Source organism: Aotus nancymaae, unplaced genomic scaffold, assembly GCF_030222135.1.
Source record: "Aotus nancymaae isolate 86718 unplaced genomic scaffold, 86718_ANA_hifiasm-v0.15.2.pri h1tg000057l, whole genome shotgun sequence".
NCBI classification, from domain to species: domain Eukaryota; kingdom Metazoa; phylum Chordata; class Mammalia; order Primates; family Aotidae; genus Aotus; species Aotus nancymaae.
In genome coordinates, this window is record NW_026988471.1 from 45430195 (window position 1) to 45452540 (window position 22346).

The 22346-nt window shown below is 36.3% G+C and overlaps 1 protein-coding gene across 2 annotated transcripts in view; it reads right to left on the reverse strand.

The window, feature by feature from the left end:
* PIGF (phosphatidylinositol glycan anchor biosynthesis class F) overlaps positions 1 to 22242 on the reverse strand; it is a 33443-nt gene extending 11201 nt beyond the window's left edge. For both annotated transcript variants that reach the window (XM_012473752.3, XM_012473753.3), the window contains exons 1-5: positions 22171 to 22242; positions 20980 to 21228; positions 19773 to 19864; positions 18396 to 18512; positions 88 to 196 (exon numbers count right to left, since the gene is read on the reverse strand). In XM_012473752.3, the coding sequence (XP_012329175.2) occupies positions 88 to 196; positions 18396 to 18512; positions 19773 to 19864; positions 20980 to 21207 (546 nt within the window). In that variant the 5' untranslated portion in view covers positions 21208 to 21228; positions 22171 to 22242. The remainder of the gene's footprint in view (positions 1 to 87; positions 197 to 18395; positions 18513 to 19772; positions 19865 to 20979; positions 21229 to 22170) is intronic.
* Between the last annotated feature and the right edge of the window lie 104 nt (positions 22243 to 22346).

The following is a 22346-nucleotide window of genomic DNA, read 5'->3' on the forward strand; positions in this document are numbered from 1 at the left end:
ATTTATATATACATACTAGTTTGCTTCATCAGTTTTACTATCATTGTACAAACATTAATTTTGTTGCTTTAAGTAACTGAAACCAACCTGCCATGGTCTTTCCCAATCCAGTGGAATAGGAAGTGCTCCAAGCCATGCTCCTGCAAAACTAGAAATTGTAGTGATCTGGAGACTATTCTCCCATATGGATGTAACTCTGTGAAACACAAATTGGTAAATCATTGGTGGTATATATATTAGCTGCTGGAGAAGCCTACAAGTAGTAGCACACATTATCAGTATACATATATTTTCTACTAATTTAAAATGAAAATCTCAAAATGACATATAAATATTTACCATGAACACTTAACAGTTAATTAGTAAGAAGATATAAATGTTTTCCATTGGAAAAGTAATATATACATGTAGTAAGAGTCAAACCATGCTAAAGAGCATTTGTAGAAACAGCTAAGTCTTCCACCTCTATCATCAACTCCTGGTTCCTTTCCCCACAGGCAACTGCTATTACCAAATTATTACATATTCTTTCAGAAATATTTTATACATGAGCAAATACACACAAAATTTTGTTTTGGAGGGCATATGTATATTTGCATAAAATACACATGTACTTATTATTTCTTCAAAACAAAACTGAGATGCATCATGTTATAAACCCAGTTTTGCTTGTTTTTCCTTAGTAACAGCTGTAACAGTATTCCGTTGTATGGATGGTGCATCATTTATTCAACTATTTTTTGTTTTTCTTTTTTTTTTTAGACGAAGTCTCGCTCTGTCACCCAGGCTGGAATGCAATGGTGTGATCTCAGCTCACTGTAACCTCTGCCTCCCGGGTTCAAGCGATTCTCCTGAGTAGCTGGGATTATAGGCATATGCCACCAGACCTGGCTTTGTATTTTTAGTAGAAACGAGGTTTCACCATGTTGGCCAGGATAGTCTCGAACGCCTAACCTCATGATCCGCCCACCTTGGCCTCCCAAAGTGCTGGGATTACAGGCGTGAGCCACCATGCCTGGCCTCAACTAGTCTTTTGTATAGCACATTTCATTTATACAAACCAATTCAATTTACTTGGCAAGAAACAGGCAGAGAACAAGAACAAAATATTTCAAAAGATCTGGTGATTTTGCCTACCATTCTTATTTACTAAGTGCACATCTGAGAGCGTAAAGGTGGAAAGACTTGATTCTGCCACTGTCTTAGGAGGTGTTAGTTTCAGCCTGGCCCTGATAGTGTGAACACTTCATGGTGTAGAACAGGAGTCTGGTTACAGTCAGGTAAAAGCCCACTGCAGTGCAGTAAGTCAGGTCCAAATATTTAATTGTTTAAACTGCAAGGTGAAGTTACTGGAAGTTAATGAAAAGTAGCCTATTCTACATACTATGGGGGGAAATGGGGAAAACATTTGTTTTGTTAGATGATATCTTTCATTAGAAACAGGCCAATTATTACACACAAAATGTACATTGAATTTTAGAAGTCCCAAAGATGACTAATCAGTTCATAAATCAATCCCTCTATCATCCATCCATCTCACTCCCAACTACATAAGGTAAGAGCCTTAGCTTGTTTCCATTGAGAAGCAGGGCTAAGAACTGGCTAAAGCCAATCAATCACATATATCCAAATTTGTACTATTTATAGGGTTTTGTTGTACTTTTTTATTTCATATAACACCTATAAATGCAAGTCAGATTTTTCAACTTGCATTCAACAGAAGAGGGATCTGTTCCAATCCTGGAAGGAAACACTGGCCAAGTTCGATGTAAAGAGAATTGTACTGTTCAAGCAATTTAAAAGATTTTCTAGGGTAATTTTTGAGTACATGTGGCTGACAAATGTTGACTAAGCTTCAACTTACACATCTCCTCTATACCATAATATGTAAAGTGATTTGCCTGGAGACATAAGGTGTGGTAGAGGTTGGGAGCAGAGATTACTTTCTGTTGGGAAGAATTCACTTTTTCTATTTTATGGAATAGGAGGAAGTTCAGCTGGATTGGAAACAATGGGTAGCAGTAGGTCTTAAACTGGAGGACTGGAGAAAGAGCTGCACTTGCTTGAGGCCAAGTGGAAGAATGAGAAATAAGTCTGGAAACGTAGGGCAAAGTTAGGATTTTTAAAAATAGCTTTATAGAGTGGAATGAAAAATTACCCTAGAAGGTCCTTTCTAGCCATACAATTCACTAATTTCAAGCACACAAATCAATGGTTTTTAGTATATTCAGAGTCGTGCAGCCATCACCACTCTAAAGTTTTAGAACATTTTCATCACCCACAGACTCTTTACCCAACTCCAATCACTCCCCATTTCTCCTTCCTCCCAGCCCTAGGCAACCACTAAGCTACCTTTTTCTCTATGATTTGTCTATTCTGGACATTTCATATAAACGGAATCATAAAACATGTGCAACTGGCTTCTTTTCCCTAGCATAATGTTTTCAAGGTTCATCCATGTTGTAGCATGTATCCGTATTTCATTCCTTTTTATGGCTCAATTATATTCCCTTCTATGGATATTCCACATTTTATTTATCCATTCAACAGCTGATGGACATTTGGGTTGCTTCTGCTTTTTGGCTATTATGAATAACTTTACTATGAACATTTATGCACAAGTTTTTGTGTGAACATGTTTTCATCTCTCTTGGGATTACACCTCAGAGCAGAATTGTTGGGCTGAATGGAAACTATGTTTAATCACTCGAGGAACTGCCAGCCTCTTCCAAAGTGGCTGAACCATTTTTATATTCCCACCAGCAGTGTATGAGGATTCCAATTTTTCCACACCCTCCTGACACTTGTCATTATCTTTTTTTATTATAGTCATTGTAATTGGTGTGAAATGGTATCTCGCTGTGATAGATTTAGGGCTAGAATTTTAGAAAATTCTCAAATGTCAAACTAAGAATTTAGTTTGGAACCATGAAGGTTTTTAATCAAGGCAACTATATGATCAGAGAGGTTTCAATAAGATTTATGTATATACCTTTCTAATGCTCTAAGAGGCAAGATCCATGACTTCACATTTGTCATGCCTCCAGCACACTTGTGGTCATCTTATGTTTATTAAAATAAAAAGTACAATCATCCAAGAGGTTGCCCTCTATTTTGTTGTAGCCAAGTGTTTATGATCCCACATACAATAAATGTAGAAAAAAGGGAACCAAGACCTATTTTTAAAAATAGAAAAACTCAGCCAGGCACAGTGGCTCACACCTGTAATCCCAGCACTTTGGGAGGCCAAGGCAGGCAGCTCACGAGGTCAAGAGGTCAAGACCATCCTGGCCAATATGGTGAAACCCCATCTCTACTAAAAGTACAAAAATTAGCTGGGCGTGGTGGCTCATGCCTGTAGTGTCAGCTACTCGGGAGGCTAAGGCATGAGAATTGCTTGAACCCGGGAGGCAGAGGTTGCAGTGAGCCAAGATCGTGCCGCTGCACTCCAGCCTGGCAACAGAGCAAGACTCTGTCTCAAAAAAGAAAAACAAACAAACAAACAAACACCTCTGTGGCCCATCTTTTTAAAGTAAAAATGTTGCATTTATCAAAATCATGTATGTGACATCTTTAAAGGACTACAATTAGACTAATAATAAAAATAGTAGTCTCCTCTTCCATCCCTCCCCACTCCTGATGTCTGCTCCGAGGCAGATATTTTCAACTCCTTTTGCTGTTTCTTCTGTTTACCTCAAATTAAAAAATAATAATAAGTATAGATTTTTCAAGATTAACTTACTTTCTGCCTTCTACTATGAGAGAAGAGGACTTAGCACCTGTTACCTACAAGCTGCCTACCTCCACATACACATTTCTCTCTGACTCACACCCCTTCTTCAATGGTAACAGCTCCTCCTTTCAACTGAATTAATAGCACAGTGTCTACATTATGATTATAAAACTGCTAATCACAGTGAACCACACAGTAAACCACAATTAAACATTGCTTTTCTCACGGTAAACATATTTAATTGTCCATGGATGTTAACAACTGCTCTTTTCCCCCTCCGTTTGCTTCTTATGTAACTGTCAGTAAATTATCTTCAAATATTCAAAGAAGTATCGCCTCTAAATGCTTGATCTCTTCTCCCCACTCCTTCCATCCTTTTGGAGGCACCTAGGACTGCTACACAGCTGCTGTGCTGTGAGGTCCCTTCACGAGCATCTTGTGAATTCTCTTTCCCTCTCTCCATTCTTTTGGATCTGCTATTTCTAAATTCCAAGACTTCTTCCATCTATGTTTCTTCTTTCCTTTTGCTTATTTTCTTTTTAAGCACCTCCTTCAATAGATTCCTGAGAAAGGGTATATGGGAAATAGATTCTTAGAGATGTTTTAAGTCTGCAAATGACTTTACTGTAATTGTTGGGAATCATTCTGCCTCAGAATTTGTTTTTGTTGTTGTTGTTTTTGAGATGGAGTCTCACTCTGCTCAAGGTTGGAATGCAGTGGCACGATCTCGGCTTACTGCAACATCTGCCTCCTGGGCTCAAGCGATTCTCCTGCCTCAGCCTGCCAAGTAGCTGGGATTACAGGCACCCACCACCACGTCCAGCTAATTTTTGTATTTTTAGTAGAGACAGGGTTTCACCTTGTTGGCCAGGCTGGTCTCAAACTCCTGACCTCAAGTGATCCGCCCACCTCGGCCTCCCAAAGTGCTGGGATTACAGGTGTGAGCCACAGCGCCTGGCCTTGCTTCAGAATTTGGAAGGCATTGCTTCATTGTTTTCTGATTCCCATTTGAGAAGTTCAGTGCCATTCTGGTTTCTCTTCCTCTGTAGGTATCATGTCTCTCTCATTCTCTGGAAACTTTTAGAATAATCCCTTTATTTCTGGTTATCAAAACTTTCACCAAAATGTGTTTTAAAGTGTTTTTTCATCCACTATGCTGAAAATATATGGGCCTTCTTAATCTATAATCTCAGGTCTTCTGGTTCTTAAAATTCTTTTATTTAAAGACCTTTTTGATCAGGTCTCTTAAGGATTTTTTTCCTTACTCTTTTTGCTAGGAATACCACTATTTTGGCTAATTTCTGCTTTTCTTATCTTTTAACTCATTTTGCAATTTTTGACTTTCTGTTTGACTAGGGAATTTTTTCAACTTTTGTCTCTACTTCTGTTGTGTTTAATAGTATGTTTATTTCCCAAAAGTTTTCTTGTTCTCTGAATATTCCTTTTAACTGCTTCCTGTTCACCTTTTATGGTAAAGTTTGAAAAAAAAAAAGTTTTTGTTATCTTCTGTCTTTATATTGCCTCTATTTCCCCTGAGTTTCTTTTTTGTTGTTTTCATTTCTGGATTTTATTTGAGGTATTCCTCAAATATCTGGTGATTCTTTACTTCTCATTCTACTTAAAACGCCATGTAGGAAATGCCCAGATTAGGCAAATATACAGAGATAGAAAACATATGAGTGTAAGCTTGTCTAACGCATGGCCTACGGGCCACATGCGGCCCAGGACAGCTTTGAATGTGGACCAACACAAATTCATAAACTTTCTTAAAACATGATGAGATTTTTTTTTAAAGCTCGTCGGCTATCTTGAATGTTAATATATTGCATGTGTGGCTCAAAACAATTCCTACTCTTCCAGTGTGGCCCAGAGAAGCCAAAAGATTGTACACTCCTGTAGTGGTTATGTGGGCCGTGGAGAGAAGGGTGGGAATAGGGGATGACTGCTAATAGTTTCTTTTTGATGTGGTGAAATGTCTCAAAATTAGATTGTGGCAATGGCTGCACGACTGTGCCTATACTAAAAACCACTGAATTATACACTTTATGAGTTACTTTTACGGTATGCAGTTACATCTCATTAACACTATTTTTAAACAACAGCAACAACAAAGTGAAACTTTTAAACAGCTGACTGGATGCTTACCATGCATAAGTACGATAATTCAACCAGCGGGATGCACAGAACTAGGGACTGGGTAGGAATCCTGACTTTCCCTTAGAGAATCCCAAACGTCAGTATCTGTAAGTTTTTCTTTTGTACCATTTTCCCTCAAAAGAAATATTTCAATATTCTGCCTAGATGGTACAAGCCTGGCTCCCAGTACTTTGGGCTGAGCAGGGGAAAGAGGCTAGGTGTAAGGTAGGGACTCATGGTTTGAGATGTAGAATTTCATTTAAAACTTATTCCCTGAAGAGGTTGTACCAAACAGGCTCAGTATCTGAGGACAGCCAGAATAGCTGGGAATATAAGGGGTACAATTATATTTTCTTCACTCCTCCTTCCCACACTGTACAACTTCCATTGCTTGTATTAGTTTTTATTTACATTGTTCTGTAACTCTAATTCATTCAATTATTTTCTTGATATAGTGAGTCCCTTTAACGTACAAATTGGAGAATCCCCTCTTTGTGGAAACTGTCTTCTATCATATCTTTGAATCATTTTTTTGTTGGGTATTTTAGAGGCACTAACTAGTCGTAGGTTTGCATCTCTTCTGTTTCTCCTCTGTATAATCACATCTTCTCTAAATGCTTTATTCTTCCCAATCCCCTAACTACCCCTCATTCATTTTGATTAGCTCAAACCTTTCTTCCATGCTAAAACCTGACTTTCTAATTTGTCTGTTTCTTGCTATTTTTCATTTATGACCTGTAATAGTGATCTGTGCACTCTCAATTTATTTCACTAATTCTGCAGTCATCTTCTCCACATCATTTTGTTTCATGCTCTCATCTTTGCTCTTAATTTACTCAATTCATATCCTTAGTACTATTTTTCATGGTAAACCGTGTGGAGGTTTTTTCATTTGCTTTTGCTTCTAGGGTCAGGCCAGATTCTTCCTCTTCTGCAAGTCCTTTTTTCTTCTTCTAGAGTACATTTTTAGGGTTGTTGTGCCATTTCTTTTCTCTTGCTCACACTTCACATGGGAACATTTCCCATCTTAACTAGCACCAATTTTCCCTGTCTCGAAGCTGCCTTTTGAGGACTGGATGTTATTTTCTACTGAGGTTTCTATAACATGAGGCAGAAAAGAGAATGGAGGCGGGGAGGCTGGGTAAGATAAATGCTACCTCTGTGATTCAATCAGTAATATTCCACTGAAATTTAATAAATGGTGGCTCTATAAATCAGACTTTTAAAAATTCATGGCCAGGGCTTATACCTCCTCTTAGAAATCAGATGAAGCTACTACAGTGCATAGTCTGCTCCCTTGGCAGATCCCTGTAGGCAGCAGCCCCGATAGATTGATAAGAGGTAAAGAGGCTTGATGGGGAGTCAGGGAAATCTACACTCTATTAGTAAGGATATGTATGTGGATATATACATATTCTTCAAATTAGAACTTTAGTTCGACAGTGTCTATCAACTTCCTTTGATCTAGGAATGTTACTCCAGTAATCTAGTCTACAAAAACCTTTGCACAAGTATACAAAATTATCCTTTATAATCATGAAAATTTGATCATAAACTTTACTAGGAAATTAGTTAAATAAATCATAGTACATGGAATACTTGTAATGATGATTAATTGCTCAACATTCATCTCAACTATGATGATTAGACTAATTAATTAAATACTGATGATCCCATTGTCTTTCCCAAGGATTAGGAAAATTCAAGGAAGAGAAGCTGCGGCCATCTCACTGATGGCCGCAGCCTGAGGATAATAACCAGGAGAATCAGTAAGAAGTATAGCCATACCCTGACTATCTGTATCTAGAACCTCCCAACCTCTGTTATATGACATAATCAGTTTCCTTATTATTCAAACTAATATAAGCTGGAGTTTTGTGTTACTTATAGAGATATACTGGCTAAAGATACTATGCAAGAAGAGGCAGATTATACACACACAGAGAAGGATGTTCATAATACATTAGTGGGGGAAAACGTTATAAACCCATGACTATTTTGTTTTAAAATTATATATATATATATAAAAATTACAAAATTAGAAGAACATATACAATCTGTTAGTAATCGTTCATTGCCTCTATGATAGCAGTGCTAGGATCTTTAACTTTCTCTATTTTTCTATCTGAATTTTTACTACAAACATATATATACATTCTTTTGTAACAGACAAGATAGAATGAAATAAATTCCTTTCTATTAACTAATTTCTGGCATCACTGACATTGATTTACTCTCATTTTATAGGTTTCCATAATAAAGTCATTTGAATTCTACTGTTATTGGCTAATTTTTTCAAAGTTAAGGAACATATACACAGTCAATAGGGCTGAGAATAAATAAATGGTTCCCTGTGAACAAACTTAAAAAGTGCCTAAAGCAATACTACAGATCAGTCTTCCTGACAATGTGCTCCAAGTACCTGTACAAATTATTTGACTCCACCGGAATTCATTACATGAAATATTAATTGAAGCAAACAGACCATTTTGATGCCTACTATGTGCCAGACACTGTTTCAGGCACTGAGGGTTGCTCAGAGGAAACACTCATGGCTCAAACAGGCTGTCATCAAAATAGTGTTTGTTTAAACAGACTTGATTTTTTAACTGCTAATCTCTTCATCTAAAAAAGAAACACTGTACAACTCCTCCTAGTGGCTAAAGATGTTTTACAAAATTCTAATATAAACATTTTCCTTCCCCACTGAATATTAAAACAAATGTCTCTTTGCCACTAAATTTTTTTGGCCCACATTCGTGCCAAATTACCTACTTTTTATATGAATAAATCTCTGGTCATTCACTGTATTTTCACTCTTAGTGTCCACAGTGGTTGTTTCAACATAAAATCTATTTCAATACAAAGATGACAAAAAGAGGCCTGTTGTCTTTTCTTACTGAATGTTTTCACCTTGGCAAGATCACCACTCTTGGCAAGATTTGTGTTTAGTACTATTCAGGAATCTATTTAGTTCACCAAAAGTGATCTGGTCCTAACTTAAACATTCAAATAACAGCATAAAATAATTCAAGCTTCAATGAAATATACGTGTGTAGTCAGATTATTACTTTCCACTATAAGAAAGTCTGCAAATGAAAAAAAAATTTTAATGCCAATGCAACAACTGAATTAAATTAGTACAAACTGTGTATGTTCTTTAATAAGTATACCAATAAGAAGCTGGCAGAATATTTTAAGAAACCAAATGACTTTCCTACTTTCAAGTTTCTTTATAATAGCATTCTTTTATTTTGTTTTCCTGGAGTAACTTAAAATTTACTGTAAAGAGAAATCCTGTTAAAGTAGTGTCTTTTAATTATGTGTAAAATCTCAATAGCATCGGAATTGATCCTTAACTTGTAGGATGTAATTCCTACACAGTTCACAAGCTCAAAGCTTTAGTGTTCTCAGTCTTCATATGATTGTCATCTGTTCAACATAAGTTTTCTATAAACATGCAAATAAATACATTAAAAACTAGCATATAATTTCACTTAAAAGTATTATAAAACATTTATATTGATTCAACACTAATTGAGATGACATGCCAACTCAACTTAGCCTGTTCACACTGAACATCTGAGTTAGTCATATTTCAATACTAAAAGGGCTATTTTTAACTTAAAAAAAATACACACAAAACTCTACTGTGTTTTACATATTACACAGGATGAATGATAAAAATATTTAAAGCTCTAAAATTTTCAGTTGATATTTCAAGGTATTTTAATTAATTAACTTTTTATTAATTAGAACTATAGCATAAGAACTTCAAATTGAAACTTTAATTTCTGTTCTAAATTATTACAGAGTAAAAAAAAAAAGCAAGTACTATTCATGTACTTTGTACAACCTCCTTAAATAATAATAGAATTCTTTGAAATTAAAGTTGTGCCTCAGGAAGTCCTAGCTAGAACGATCAGATGAGAGGGAAAAATAAAGGGCATCCAAATTGGAAGGGAAGAAGTCAAATTATCCTTGTTTGTAGATGATATGATCTTATATTTGGAAAAACCTAACGACTACCAAAAACTATTAGAACTGATAAACAAATTGAGTAAAGCTGCAGGATACAAAATCCACATAGAAAAATCAGTAGCATTTCTATATGCCAACAGCAAATAATCTGAAAAAGAAATTTTTAAAAATCCCATTTACAATAGCTACAAATAAAATTAAATAACTAGGAATTAACTTCACCAAATAAGTGAAAGATCTCTACAATGAAAACTATAAAATATTGATGAAAGAAATTAAAGAGGACACAAAAAAATGGAACGATACTTCATGTTCATGAATTGGAAGAATCAATATTGTTTAAATGTTCATACTACCCAAAGGAATCCACAGATTCAATGCAATCCCTATCAAAATACCAATAATATTCTTCACATAAATGGAAGAAACAATCCTAAAATTTATATGGAACCACAAAAAACCCAGAATAGCCAAAGGTATCCTGAGCAAAAAGAACAAAACTGAAGGAATCACATTAATTGACTTAAATTATACTACAGAGCTATTATAACCAAAACAACGTGGTACTGGCACAAAAACAGACATATAGACCAATGAAACAAATAGAGAACCCAGAAGTAAACCCATGCATCTACAGTGAACTCACTTCATCAGAGATGCCAAGAACATGCACTGGGGAAAGAACAGTCTCTTCTGTAAGTGGTGGTGGGAAAACTGAATATCCATAGGCAGAAGAATGAAAACTAGACCCCCAACTCTCACCATATACAAAAATCAAACCAAAATTGATTAAAGACTTAAAATCTAAGACCACAAACTATGAAACTACTAAAAGAAAACATTGGGGAAACTTTCCAGGACAATGGATTGGGTTAAGATTTCTTGAATAATGCCCCACAAGCACAGGCAACCAAAGCAAAAATAGACAAATGGAATCATATCAAGTTAAAAAGCTTCTGCACAGCAAAAGAAACAATGAAGAAAGTGAAGAGAAAACCCATGGGAGAAAATATCTGCAAACTATCTATCTGACAAAGGGTTAATAACCAGACTACATATAGGGAAAAAAATCTAACAATTTGATTAAAAAATGGGCAAAAGATCTGAATAGACATTTCTCAAAAAAAGATACACATGTGGTAAGTAAACAGGTATATGAAAAGGTACCCAATATCACTGGTCATCAGAGGAAATGCAAATCAATACTACAATGAGATATCATCTCACCCTAGTTAAAATGGCTTTTATCCAAAAGACAGGCAATAACAAATGCTGGCAAGGATGTGGAGAAAGGGAACTCTCATATACTGTTGGTGGAAATGTAAATTAGTACAACACTACGGAGATCAGTTCTCAAAAAAACAAAAACAGACCTACCGTATGATCCAGCAATTCCACTGCTAGTTATATATCCAAAAGAAACAAATCAGTATACTAAAGAGATAGCTGGACTCCCATGTTTATTGTATCACTAATCACAATAGCCAAGATTTGAAAGCAACCTAAGTGTCCATTAGCAGACAAATGGATAAAAATGTGGTACATACATGCAATGGAGTAATGAAGTACCACTTGGCCATTAAAAAATGAGATCCTGACATTTGCAACAATGTGAACAGAACTGGAGGTCATTATGTTAAATGAAATAAGCCAGGCACAGAAAGGCAACCTTTGCATGTTACTTGTGGGAGCTAAAAATTAAAACAATTGAACTCTTGGAGACAGAGAATAGAAGAATGGTTACCACAGGCTGGGAAGGGTAGTAGTGGGAGTAGGGGTGCAGAGAATGTGATTAATGGGCACAAAAAAGTTAGAATGAATAAGATCTAGTATTTGATGGCAAAATAGGGTGACTATAGTCAATAATTTAACTGTGCATTTAAAAATAACTAAGAGTATAACTGGATTGCTTGTACAACCATATGTACAAAAGATAAATGCTTGATGTGAATACCCTGATGTGATTATTATGCATTGTGTCTATATCAAAATATCTCATGTACCCGAGAAATGCATATATCTACTATGTACACACAGAAAAGTAAAAATTAAAAAATAAAGTTGTGATTCAATATGAATAATGTTAACTACATATTGGGGCAATTTCAGTCTAACTAGTAATTTTTTGTGAATGTTTTATATTACCACTACAAAACCATCAGATCTTTGAATTTTTAAATATTTTTGCTTAAAAGTGAACATTTAAGAAGGCCAACTCTAATGTTCAACAAATTAATTATTTCCTAGCTTATTCAAAATTCGACATGCTTTCTATAGTACATTTTGGAAGTATCATAAAAGTACTAAGAAGAAAGTGAACTAACTCTAATGTATGGTAGAAACATAAAGACTTAAATTCTTCTCTTATGACAAAGTTCAAATTAACTTCACATTAAATTAAATGAAAAAACCAGCCCTCCTCCATAGTTATCTATGCGCTGCACTCGGTCTGTCACTTAAACTAGGAAGAAATGCTGAGACAAACTGCAGTAAGGATTGGAAGTATGAAATACAAAAATGCTCCCTGACATTTTTTAATCCATTCAACAAACATTTGAGTATGTACTATTTGATTTCACTCAGTTCTAATATAGTCCTGCAAAGTACATATTAGTTTTATTCTAATCATATTACATATAAGGATATGAGAAGTTAAGTAGCTTGTCTAAGATCACTTGGCCACTAAGTAGTGAAAACAGGGCAAGAACCTGTTTTCTGACCTCAATTACTGGAGTTGTCTAACTTCTACACCATCTAATGATCTGGTCCACTCCCAGCTCTACTACTTCCTGGCTACAGAACTTGGGCAAATCACTTAACCTGTCAGCTTTCTAGGTTCTTCATCTAGAAAAGGGTGAAAATGAGTATCTCACTAGATTGCTCTGAGAAACACTATAACGAAAATGCTTTAAAAGTTATTAAAACATTTTTGCATTATTACTATTTCATGTCATGTGCTATGTGTATTACATAAAATGTTTTATATTATAAACTGATAATTTTTACTCATTGTCCTCTGGCAACTAAGCTGTTCCCCAATATGTTGGAAATTTTAGAAAGACAACTTTTGTAGTCTACTGAAGTCTAAGTGACATCAGAGAAATCTAGCAACTTCCTGATATAGGCCTACTTTCCATAACCAAGAAGTATTGGCAAAATCTAATTCACTGTAACTTTCATTTTGACTATGTAGTACATTAATGTGGTTCAAATTTCAAAAGATAGCAAAAGATATTCAGTGGAAAGTCTCCTTACCTTGTCCTCTAGCTCCTCAGATCCCCTAGCAAGAGACAACCAGTTTTTTCAGTTCCTTCCAGAATATACAGGTATGCCCTCTGACAACTCTTTACATAAATGGCATCTTGTACACATTTTTTCACCTTGCTTTTTTCCACTAACATATCAGTAAATAAAGAATTTTGTTTTAGGGGAGGTTCTGTTTTCATGTGTTTAGTTTTTACAAATGCATAGTACTTCACAGGGTGGGTTAAATTTATCCTAACCCTATCCCTTACTAAAGGATATGCAGGTTGTTTTCAATGTTGAAATAAGTAATCTTATATATTCAACATTTTGTTAGTGTGCAAATATAATATCTACTGGATAAAATCCAAGAAGAATTGCTGGGTCAAAGAAGTATATTTGTAATTTTTACAGATGCTACCAAACTGCGCTTTACAGAGTTTAAAAACTGGTGCTTGCTTCTCAAACCCTTAACACTACCATGTGACCCAGGAATCTCACTCTACTAGGCATACCCAAGAGATATAAACATGTATGTCCATACAAAAATTTGTACACGGACGTCTGATGCAGCTTACTCACAACAGCCAAAATGTGGAAAGAACCCAGATGTCTATCAACTGATAAATGGATAAACAAAATTTGGTATATATCCATACAATGGAATATTATTCAGCCACAAAAAGGAACGAAGTACTGAAGCATGCTACAACAGAGGTGAACCTTGAAAACATTACGCTAAGTAAAAGATAGTCACAAAAAATCACGTATTATAAGACCCCATTTATATTTCCAGGATAGGCAAATCTACAGAAATAGTAAGTTGATTAGTGGTTGTAAAAAACCACTGAATTGTATATTTCAAATAGGTGATGTGTATGGTATGTGAATTATATCTCAATACTGTTTTAAAAAATACCCATCTCCCAGCTACCTCAGTTTACTACATGTCATGAGTCACACACACCCACATCTGGTGTTCATTTTCCCTCAGATTTCCAACAACCATCTCACCACTTCACAATAACGCACAACAGGCAACCCTTCTCATGTCTACTTCCAGAAGCAAACCTTTGCAAAGAAACCTTTTCCAAGGCAAAGTGCCATGATTATTGTAATATTTGGGTGCAGGTATACCTTGTAGATATTGCAGATTTGGTTCCAGACCACCACAATAAAGCAAATTGTACAATAAAGTGAGTCATATACATTTTCTGGTTTCCCAGTGCATGTAAAAGTTATTTATATTACATAGTAGTCTATTAAGTAGGCAATAGCATTATGTTTTTTATTTTATTTTATTTTTTCATTTTTAGCATTATGTTTTTAAAATGTACACAATTTAAAAATACTTTATTGCTAAAAAGTGTTAATGATTATCTGAGCCTTCAGCAAGTTGTAATCTTTTTGCTGGTGAAAGGTGTTGTCTTGATGTTGATGGCTGCTGACTGATCAGGGTGGGTGGTTGGGGAGGCTGTGGCAATTTCTTTTTTTTAGACTAAGTCTCGCTCTATCACTCAGGCTGGAGTACACTGGAGTGATCTTGGCTCACTGCAACATCCGCCTCCTGGATTCAAGCAATTCTCGTGCCTCAGCCTCCCAAGTAGCTGGGATTACAGGGGCCTACCACCACGCCCAGCTAATTTTTCTTGTATTTTTAATAGAGATGGAGTTTCATCACGTTGGCCAGGTTGGTCTCAAACTCCTGACCTCAAGTGATCTGCCCGCCTCAGCCTCCCAAAACACAGGAATTACAAGCAAGAGCCACCTGTGCCCAGCCAGCAATTTCTTAAAATGAAATTTTAACCATGAAGTTGGTTGCATCAATTGACTCTTCCTCCTACAAAAAAATTTCTCTGTAGCATGCCAGACTATTTGATAGCCTTTTACCCATAGCAGACCTTCTTTCAAAACTGGAGTCAACTCTCTCAAACCCTGCCATTGCTTTGCTTTATTAACTAAGTTTATATAATAACTTAAATCCTTTGTTATCATTTCAACAATATTCATGGTATCTTCAGTAGATTTCATCTCAGAAGACCATTTTATCTCTTATCCAAAAGAAGTAATTCCTCATCTGTTAAAGTTTTACCATAATGTTGCAGCAATTCAGTCACATCTTTAGGCTCCAGTTCTAATTCTAGTTCTCTGGTTATTTCCACCACATCTGCAGTGGTTTCCTCCAATGAAGTCCTGAACCTCTCAACATCATTCATGAGGATTGGAATCAGCTTCTCGTTAATGATGATATTATGATCTCCTCCCATGAATCACAAATGTCCTTAATGGCATCCATCTAGAATGGTGAATCCTTTTTAGAAGGTTTTCAATTTAATTTTCCCAAATCCATCAGAGGAATCACTATCTATGGCAGCTATGGCCTTACAAAATGTGTTTCTTGAGTAATAAGACTTGAAAAATCAAAATTACTCCTTGATCCATGGGCTGCAGAATGGATCTTGTGTTGTAGTCATGAAAAAAAAACATTAATATCCTTGTACATCTCCATCAGAGCTCTTGGGTGACTAGGTACATTGTAAATAAGCAGCAATATTTTGAAAGGTTTTTTTTTTTTTTCTGAGCAGTAGGTCTCAACAGTGAGCTTAAAATATTCAGTAAACCATGTTATAAACAGATGTGCTGTCATCCAGACTTTGTTGTTCCATTAACAGTATACAGGCAAAGTAGATTTAGCATAACTCTAAATGTGTAAATTCTTACCATTTACAAAATGGCAAATTAGTGTTTTCAACTTAAAAGTCTCTAGCTGCACTGGTCCCTAACAAGAGAGTCGGCCTGTCAAGCATTAAAGCTGGCCACTGATTTCTCCTCTCTAACTATAAAAGTCCTAGATGGCATCTTCTTTCAATAGAAGGCTGTTTTGTCTACATTAAAAATCTGTTGTTTAGCCACCTTCACTAATGGTCAGATCTTCTAGACAACTTACTGCAGCTTCTATTTCAGCACTTGTTGTTTCACCTTACACTTTTATGTGATGAAGATGGCTTCTTTCCTTAAACCTCATGAATCAACCACTGCTAGCTTCAAACTTCTCTGTAACTTTCTTACCTCTCTCAGCCTTCAGAGAACTGGAGAGAGTTACAGCCCTACCCTGGATTAGGATTTGGCTTAGAATGTGGTACCTGGTTTGATCTTCCGTCTGGACTACTAAAACTTTCTCCCCATCAATAAGGCTGTTCCACTTTCTTGTCACCCATGTGTTCACTGGAGTAGACTTTAAATTTCCTTTAAGAACTTTTCCTTTGCATTCACAACTTGGCTATTTGGCACAAGGGCTTCACTTTTAGTCTATCTCAGTTTTTGAAAACCTAACTTTTTCACTAAGCTTAATCATTTCTAGCTTTTGATTTAAAGTGAGAGACATAACTTTTTCCTTTCACTTGAACATTTAAGGGGCCATAGTAGGGTTATTAACTGGCCTAAATTTGATATTTTTGTATCTCAGGGGAGGGAGGGAGGGAGGGGGAGGGAGGGAGGGGGGGGGAGGGAGGGAGAGAGAGAGAGAGAGAGAGAGAGAGAGAGAGAGAGAGAAACGGGAGAAACTAAGAGAGTGCAAGAGAGAGAATGTCAGTAGGTGGAGCAGTCAGAACACATACAACATTTACATTTATTAATTAAGATTACCATCTTATATGGGCATGATCCATGGTGCCCCAAAACAATTATAATAAGTAACAGCAAAGATAACAGATTACCATAATAGATATAATAATAATGAAAAAGCTTGAAATATTGTGAGAGTTTCCAACAAAGAGAACACACATGCTATTGGAAAAATGATAGATTTGCTTGATGCAGGGTTGCCACAAACCTCCAATTTATAAAAAACACTATCTGAGCAATATCTGAGAAGTACAATAAAATGAGAAGCAATAAAATGAGGTATGCCTGTTATTTCTTAACATTTAACATGTGTAAAACTGTGCTACCATTTTTATTAAGTTCCCATCTTCTCTTTGCCTGTTACTAATGAATTGTTTCAGTGTTATGCTCTAACCCCATCTTTCCCATAAGCTCTGTGGTTTTTATTGCTCTTTTGTACAGTGTAGTGATCTTTAGGAATACACATGACACATTATAACAGAAGTAATTGTAAAATCACATGACAGTATCCCCCAAATACACCATTAGACGTAGAATTGAAAATTGGAGAAATCACTAATCCAAACTAATACGATTTCAATCTAATTTCACTGTTTAAAAATTTCAAACTAAAAGTTTAAAAGAAATTAATTTCCATTTGGGATATTATGGTAACAATGTAGAAAATACTTTCAGTTGTTAAACTTTTGTTTTCTACAGACTTTATAACTATTAGAAGATCTTTCCAAGAGAGAACAAACAGTACTAATTCCTTTTTATCCTTTTTGAGACAGAGTCTCACTTTGTAGCCCAGGCTGGAGTACAATGGTGTGATCTCGGCTTACTGCAACCTCTGCCTCCCTGGTTCAAGCAATTCTCTCACCTCTGAGTTCCTACAGCACTTATTGCTGAATTTACACAATTGTAATCTTATATTATTTGCTCATTTCATTTTTGTCCCTTGAACATATAAGCTCCTCAGCAAAAGAATCCTCCTTATACTTCAGAATCCACACAGCTTAGCATAACACAGCACAGAGTAAGTGCTGAAAAAGTTTTTGCTGCTGGGTGATAAATAGGACAGAATCAAATAACCTTCTGGCTTTCTTAGCTCGATCTCCACTGTTTCTGGTGCATATCATTTCAATGACTTTCAAGAAGCTTAAGTTTTAACTTAACCATACTGAAAATATATACAGACACCAAGGAAATGAAATCTCATAAAATTTGCTCTCTCTTACCACGAAAAAGGCTAAACAAGAAATTATCATTGTTACACAACACATTTTTAGATTGTGGATCCCACTTCTACATTATAAAATGTAGGTAAGAAATTTTATTCACAGCAATTTTATCATAGTGCCAAATTAACCCAGAACCACGGTTTTCAAAGCTTTCTTTTGGTAGCAGAAAATTTTTAAATTTCTTTTTTTTTTTAACCAAAAAAAACAAACAAAAGGCTAAGTGGAATTCTACTACACAGAAAAAAGCAGAGCCGATCTTGCTAACCTGGAGGGAGGGGCTCGCAGTTCTGCCTGCCCTGTCCCCAGTCCAACTGCAGTGACCCCTCAAGGCATCTCTGAGCACCATCAGCACTGAGAAACACTGAGAATAATCAGCAAACTGACATGAATAGAAAAATACTTCATTAATTTTTTTAAAATTTCAAATATCATTATAATATAAAATTAAAACTTACCCATTTCTACTGAAAACTCTTAGCCATGCTTTGAGGTTTGGTCCTAACAAACATAAGCAAGGTACAGTAGTAAAAGTAGACAAAATAACTGCAAATAAAAATGTTTCCAATGCCAACCTAGAAAAAAAAAGATGTGTTAATTTTTTAAGTAATGGTAAACATACACATACATAATCTTTATTACATAAATAAAATGTAAAATATCTTCTTATGCTTTACTTTTGAACTGTAACATGAGTACCACCGAAATGATGACTATAAATAATTTTACTACCAACATGCAGCTTTAAAAAACAATCTAGCAAATGTTTGGCTTTAATCATAGATTTCAGAAGTGTTAAAAGACCCTAGGATCCATGCTGAGACTTCCACTGCAAAAACAAACAAAATCCATTTCTAGACAGTTAGCTTTCTCCTCAATAGTCTCTGGAACTTTCTCTACAACTAGTGGTTCAATGTTAACATATATTGGAACCACCTGGAGAGCTGGATAAACTGAAGATCGAGGGACTCTACCCCTAGAGTTTCTGACTGAAGCTTGAGTATTTGCATTTTGATAAAATGCTGATGCTGCTAGCTTGAAAACCACATTTTGAGAACTACTGTGCCAGATACATTCATTCTACTTTAAAATGGGTTAGACAGAAATCACCCTTTTCCATTACAAAGGTCTTGTTCTCTCCCATCTAAAAAACAATAACCTGTTAGTTTAGTGTGTATATGTAAAACCATGTATAAATATATATATATAAAACGGTATACTTAGCAACACATATGTGTGTATATGTATATATATCTTATCACTCATTTCACCATGATCATTAATCACTGCTAAACTGAAGCTTCTCAAACTATGATAAACATTATGTAAGAAACATTCATGAATTTGGTTTCTACTAATTTGAAATTAGTTCAGAAAAAGTGTTAAATTTTACCTTTAAACTATAAACACTGGCTTATTAAGTATTTGAATACAGGAATCTATTGACTTTTGTTAAGAAAAATTCCATTCGAGTACTTCAGAATCACATTTATAAGAACTTGATATGCTAATTATAACTAACTTACACATATGATCATAGTAAGTTCTCTCAGAGGTTCTAAGGGCCAAATATTATTGGTACAATACAGTTTCTCATCTACTCTCCCTTCTCCCAACATGCTATTGGATAATAGAAGGCTAAGTAATGAGAGTACTTAATAAATTAAGGTATTCTGCTGTTTTTTAAAAGAATAACATTGCTAATGATGTTGGCGTCCTTACTTGATCCCTTAATGATACACATCATGGATTTTCTTTAGTTGCTAAGAATTAGCATACAGTTTGGTAAATGAATGTTTTAAAATATAAATTTAAAGTAAAAATTTCAAACTTACTCTATTAATGGTGCTCCATACAGAACAAAAATTATATGAAAGGAGAAACAAGACATAAGAAAGTAGATACAGCACTTCAAAAATCTGGTTACCTAAAAGAGAAATGAATAACCTGAAGACTCAAGATAATTCCTAAAGGACAATAAATTATTCCATTTTATCGACAAACACAACTTGTTCCCATAATGTGTAAAACAGTTCAAATGTTCTTGGGTATACTCAAGTCAGATCACATGTCCTGTACTCAGTCACATACACAGCCCTCAATACAAACTCACCCCCCGCCCATATTCCACCCATCAAGTCTACATAAGTCAAAAAGAGATTCTGTTTCCATGGTAATGTATGGACCTGTCGTTAAATGTTGGTTGGTATCAGAAAGCTAGGATACAAAAAATACAGTACTATGCAATGATACAGGAAATATCTGCAGAAAATAACAATTTTTTCATTTTAAAACAAAATTCCTGGGAAAACTGCACTAAAAAAGCAAGACTAAATAATTCTCAAAATCACACTCATATTACATGACCCATATGAAAAAAGACCTGAACATCTACAAATAAACATGAGACCTTCTTGATTTGGAGCTTAAGAATATATGAACATAACACAAAACATTCAGCTTTTCCAATCATAGGCAGTAAATGACCTAACAGAGCTAATACACAGTAGAAAATAATGTTAAGTGTGGACTTTATTAGTAATAGCCAAGCGAATATCTACTGCAGTGAATATTCTGGAAAATTAATTCTAATATCTGAAAACTGTTTAGTCAAGGAAGGCCATGTGGGAAACAAGCATTACCACAGGCTTATATTGCAATTTCTGAAAAATCCATTAAGTGGCTCTCAGAAATGCAAAAATAAATAAAAATAAACTGCAGTGTCTTATTGAATAAGGTTTAAAGATAGACTGTCATATGTATTTATTTTCAATGGTGATATAAAACAATGATTAATCAGGCTCACAATATTATAATATGCACTGAAGAAGTCATAATTCCACAATTAATGCAAGGCAAGGATCAATCAAACATTGTGGGCAGCTTTCTAGCAAGTAACAAGCTATCAATTTTTTGGGAAAAAAATCAGGTTCCCTTTACTCACTATAAATAACCTAATGAAGATTTGACGAATATTTTATTCTTTCATTAAAAGAAACACTAGCTCCATCAAAAAATCAGTTATCTAGAAACAAGCCTTACCTTGTGTGATAATGAACTTCTTTTAGAGAATGCATTTGGTTTCACTACTAAATATAGTACTAGATTGACAGCAGTTACAAAACCAGAACAGGTGCACAACCATGTCAAGTGTGTTTCCAATATTGAGAAGTTCTCCAAGCAGAGTGATGGAATGAAGACACTTAGGATAATTGAAAATATGCATAAAAGATGGATATACAGTAGTCTTTTGATATCGGTATCTTTCATGATGTTTTCCTGGGTGGCTAGCTAATGAAAAACAAGAAGAGCATAAGTCATAAAGTCAATTTCCTATGGGCAATGTATTTGTTTCAAAACACCTGGGCCTTATAATAGCTCTCACTTAATTCACCCAATGCTTTTCAAAGGCAGATACTTTACTGATAAGGAAACAGGACAAACAGGTGATGAGGTCCAAGGTCCCAAGAGCTACAGCCCTCTCTCTGGTATAACGAAATACAGGGATGGAGAAGGAAATGGATGGCAAGAAGGGACAAAGGGAAAGTTTCCCATAGATTCTATCTTAAGCTGATTGAGGGAGGGCAATCATCAGGAATCCATCCTCACAACAGACCCTTCATCCATTTTTCTGAGCCACCCTCGGAATCGCAGCTGCCAACAGCAGATGTTAAATGTAATACAGTGAGCAGGAACCAAACTCAAATGTTTGCTGAACGAATGAAGGAACCAGAGTAGGTAAAGTGGGAAACTAACTCTCCTGGGAAACCAGCACCGTGGCAGGCCCTGGCGTGCCCCTAGGACGCCTACAGGGGTGCCACGGGCATGACCCGGCCCACCTCACTAGGCACCGCAGCAGAGAGAAGGCGCTTCCGAGCGGCCCCCAGAGGAGCCCTCGCCGGCATCGCCGCACCTTCACTGGCAGCCCCACCCCAACCAGGGTCGCTCGGGATTCTACCCGAGCCTAGGCCGGCGCGAGCGTGGGCAGCGAGGAACCAGCTGAGAGGCAGGATCAAAGAACACAGGAGTTGGAGACAAGGGAAAACTGGGGGACAAAGGCAGAAACTCGGATCCGAAAGGGGATCTGTCCAGGGCACGCCGGAAGAGTGGCGCTGGAGCTGAGGGCGAGCGTGGGCGGGTCGGGACGCCAAGGCTCACGGCTGCTACGGCAGTTCGCTGGGGTGGCTTGCACCCCGGGAGGCGAGAGCGCCGGGGGCGTACACTGGGGCTTACCTAACTCTTCCGCCCGCGGAAGGTAAGCGGGGAACTACTGCCTCCCACCATCAGGTACGACGTGCTACCCAGGCCCACGCGCAAGCGCAGGGTTAAGGGGCGGAGACCCACGGCCGCACAGCCAGTAGCAGAAAGAGAGGGGCGGGCAAATGGGGCAGCCCCGCCTAGACGCTCCT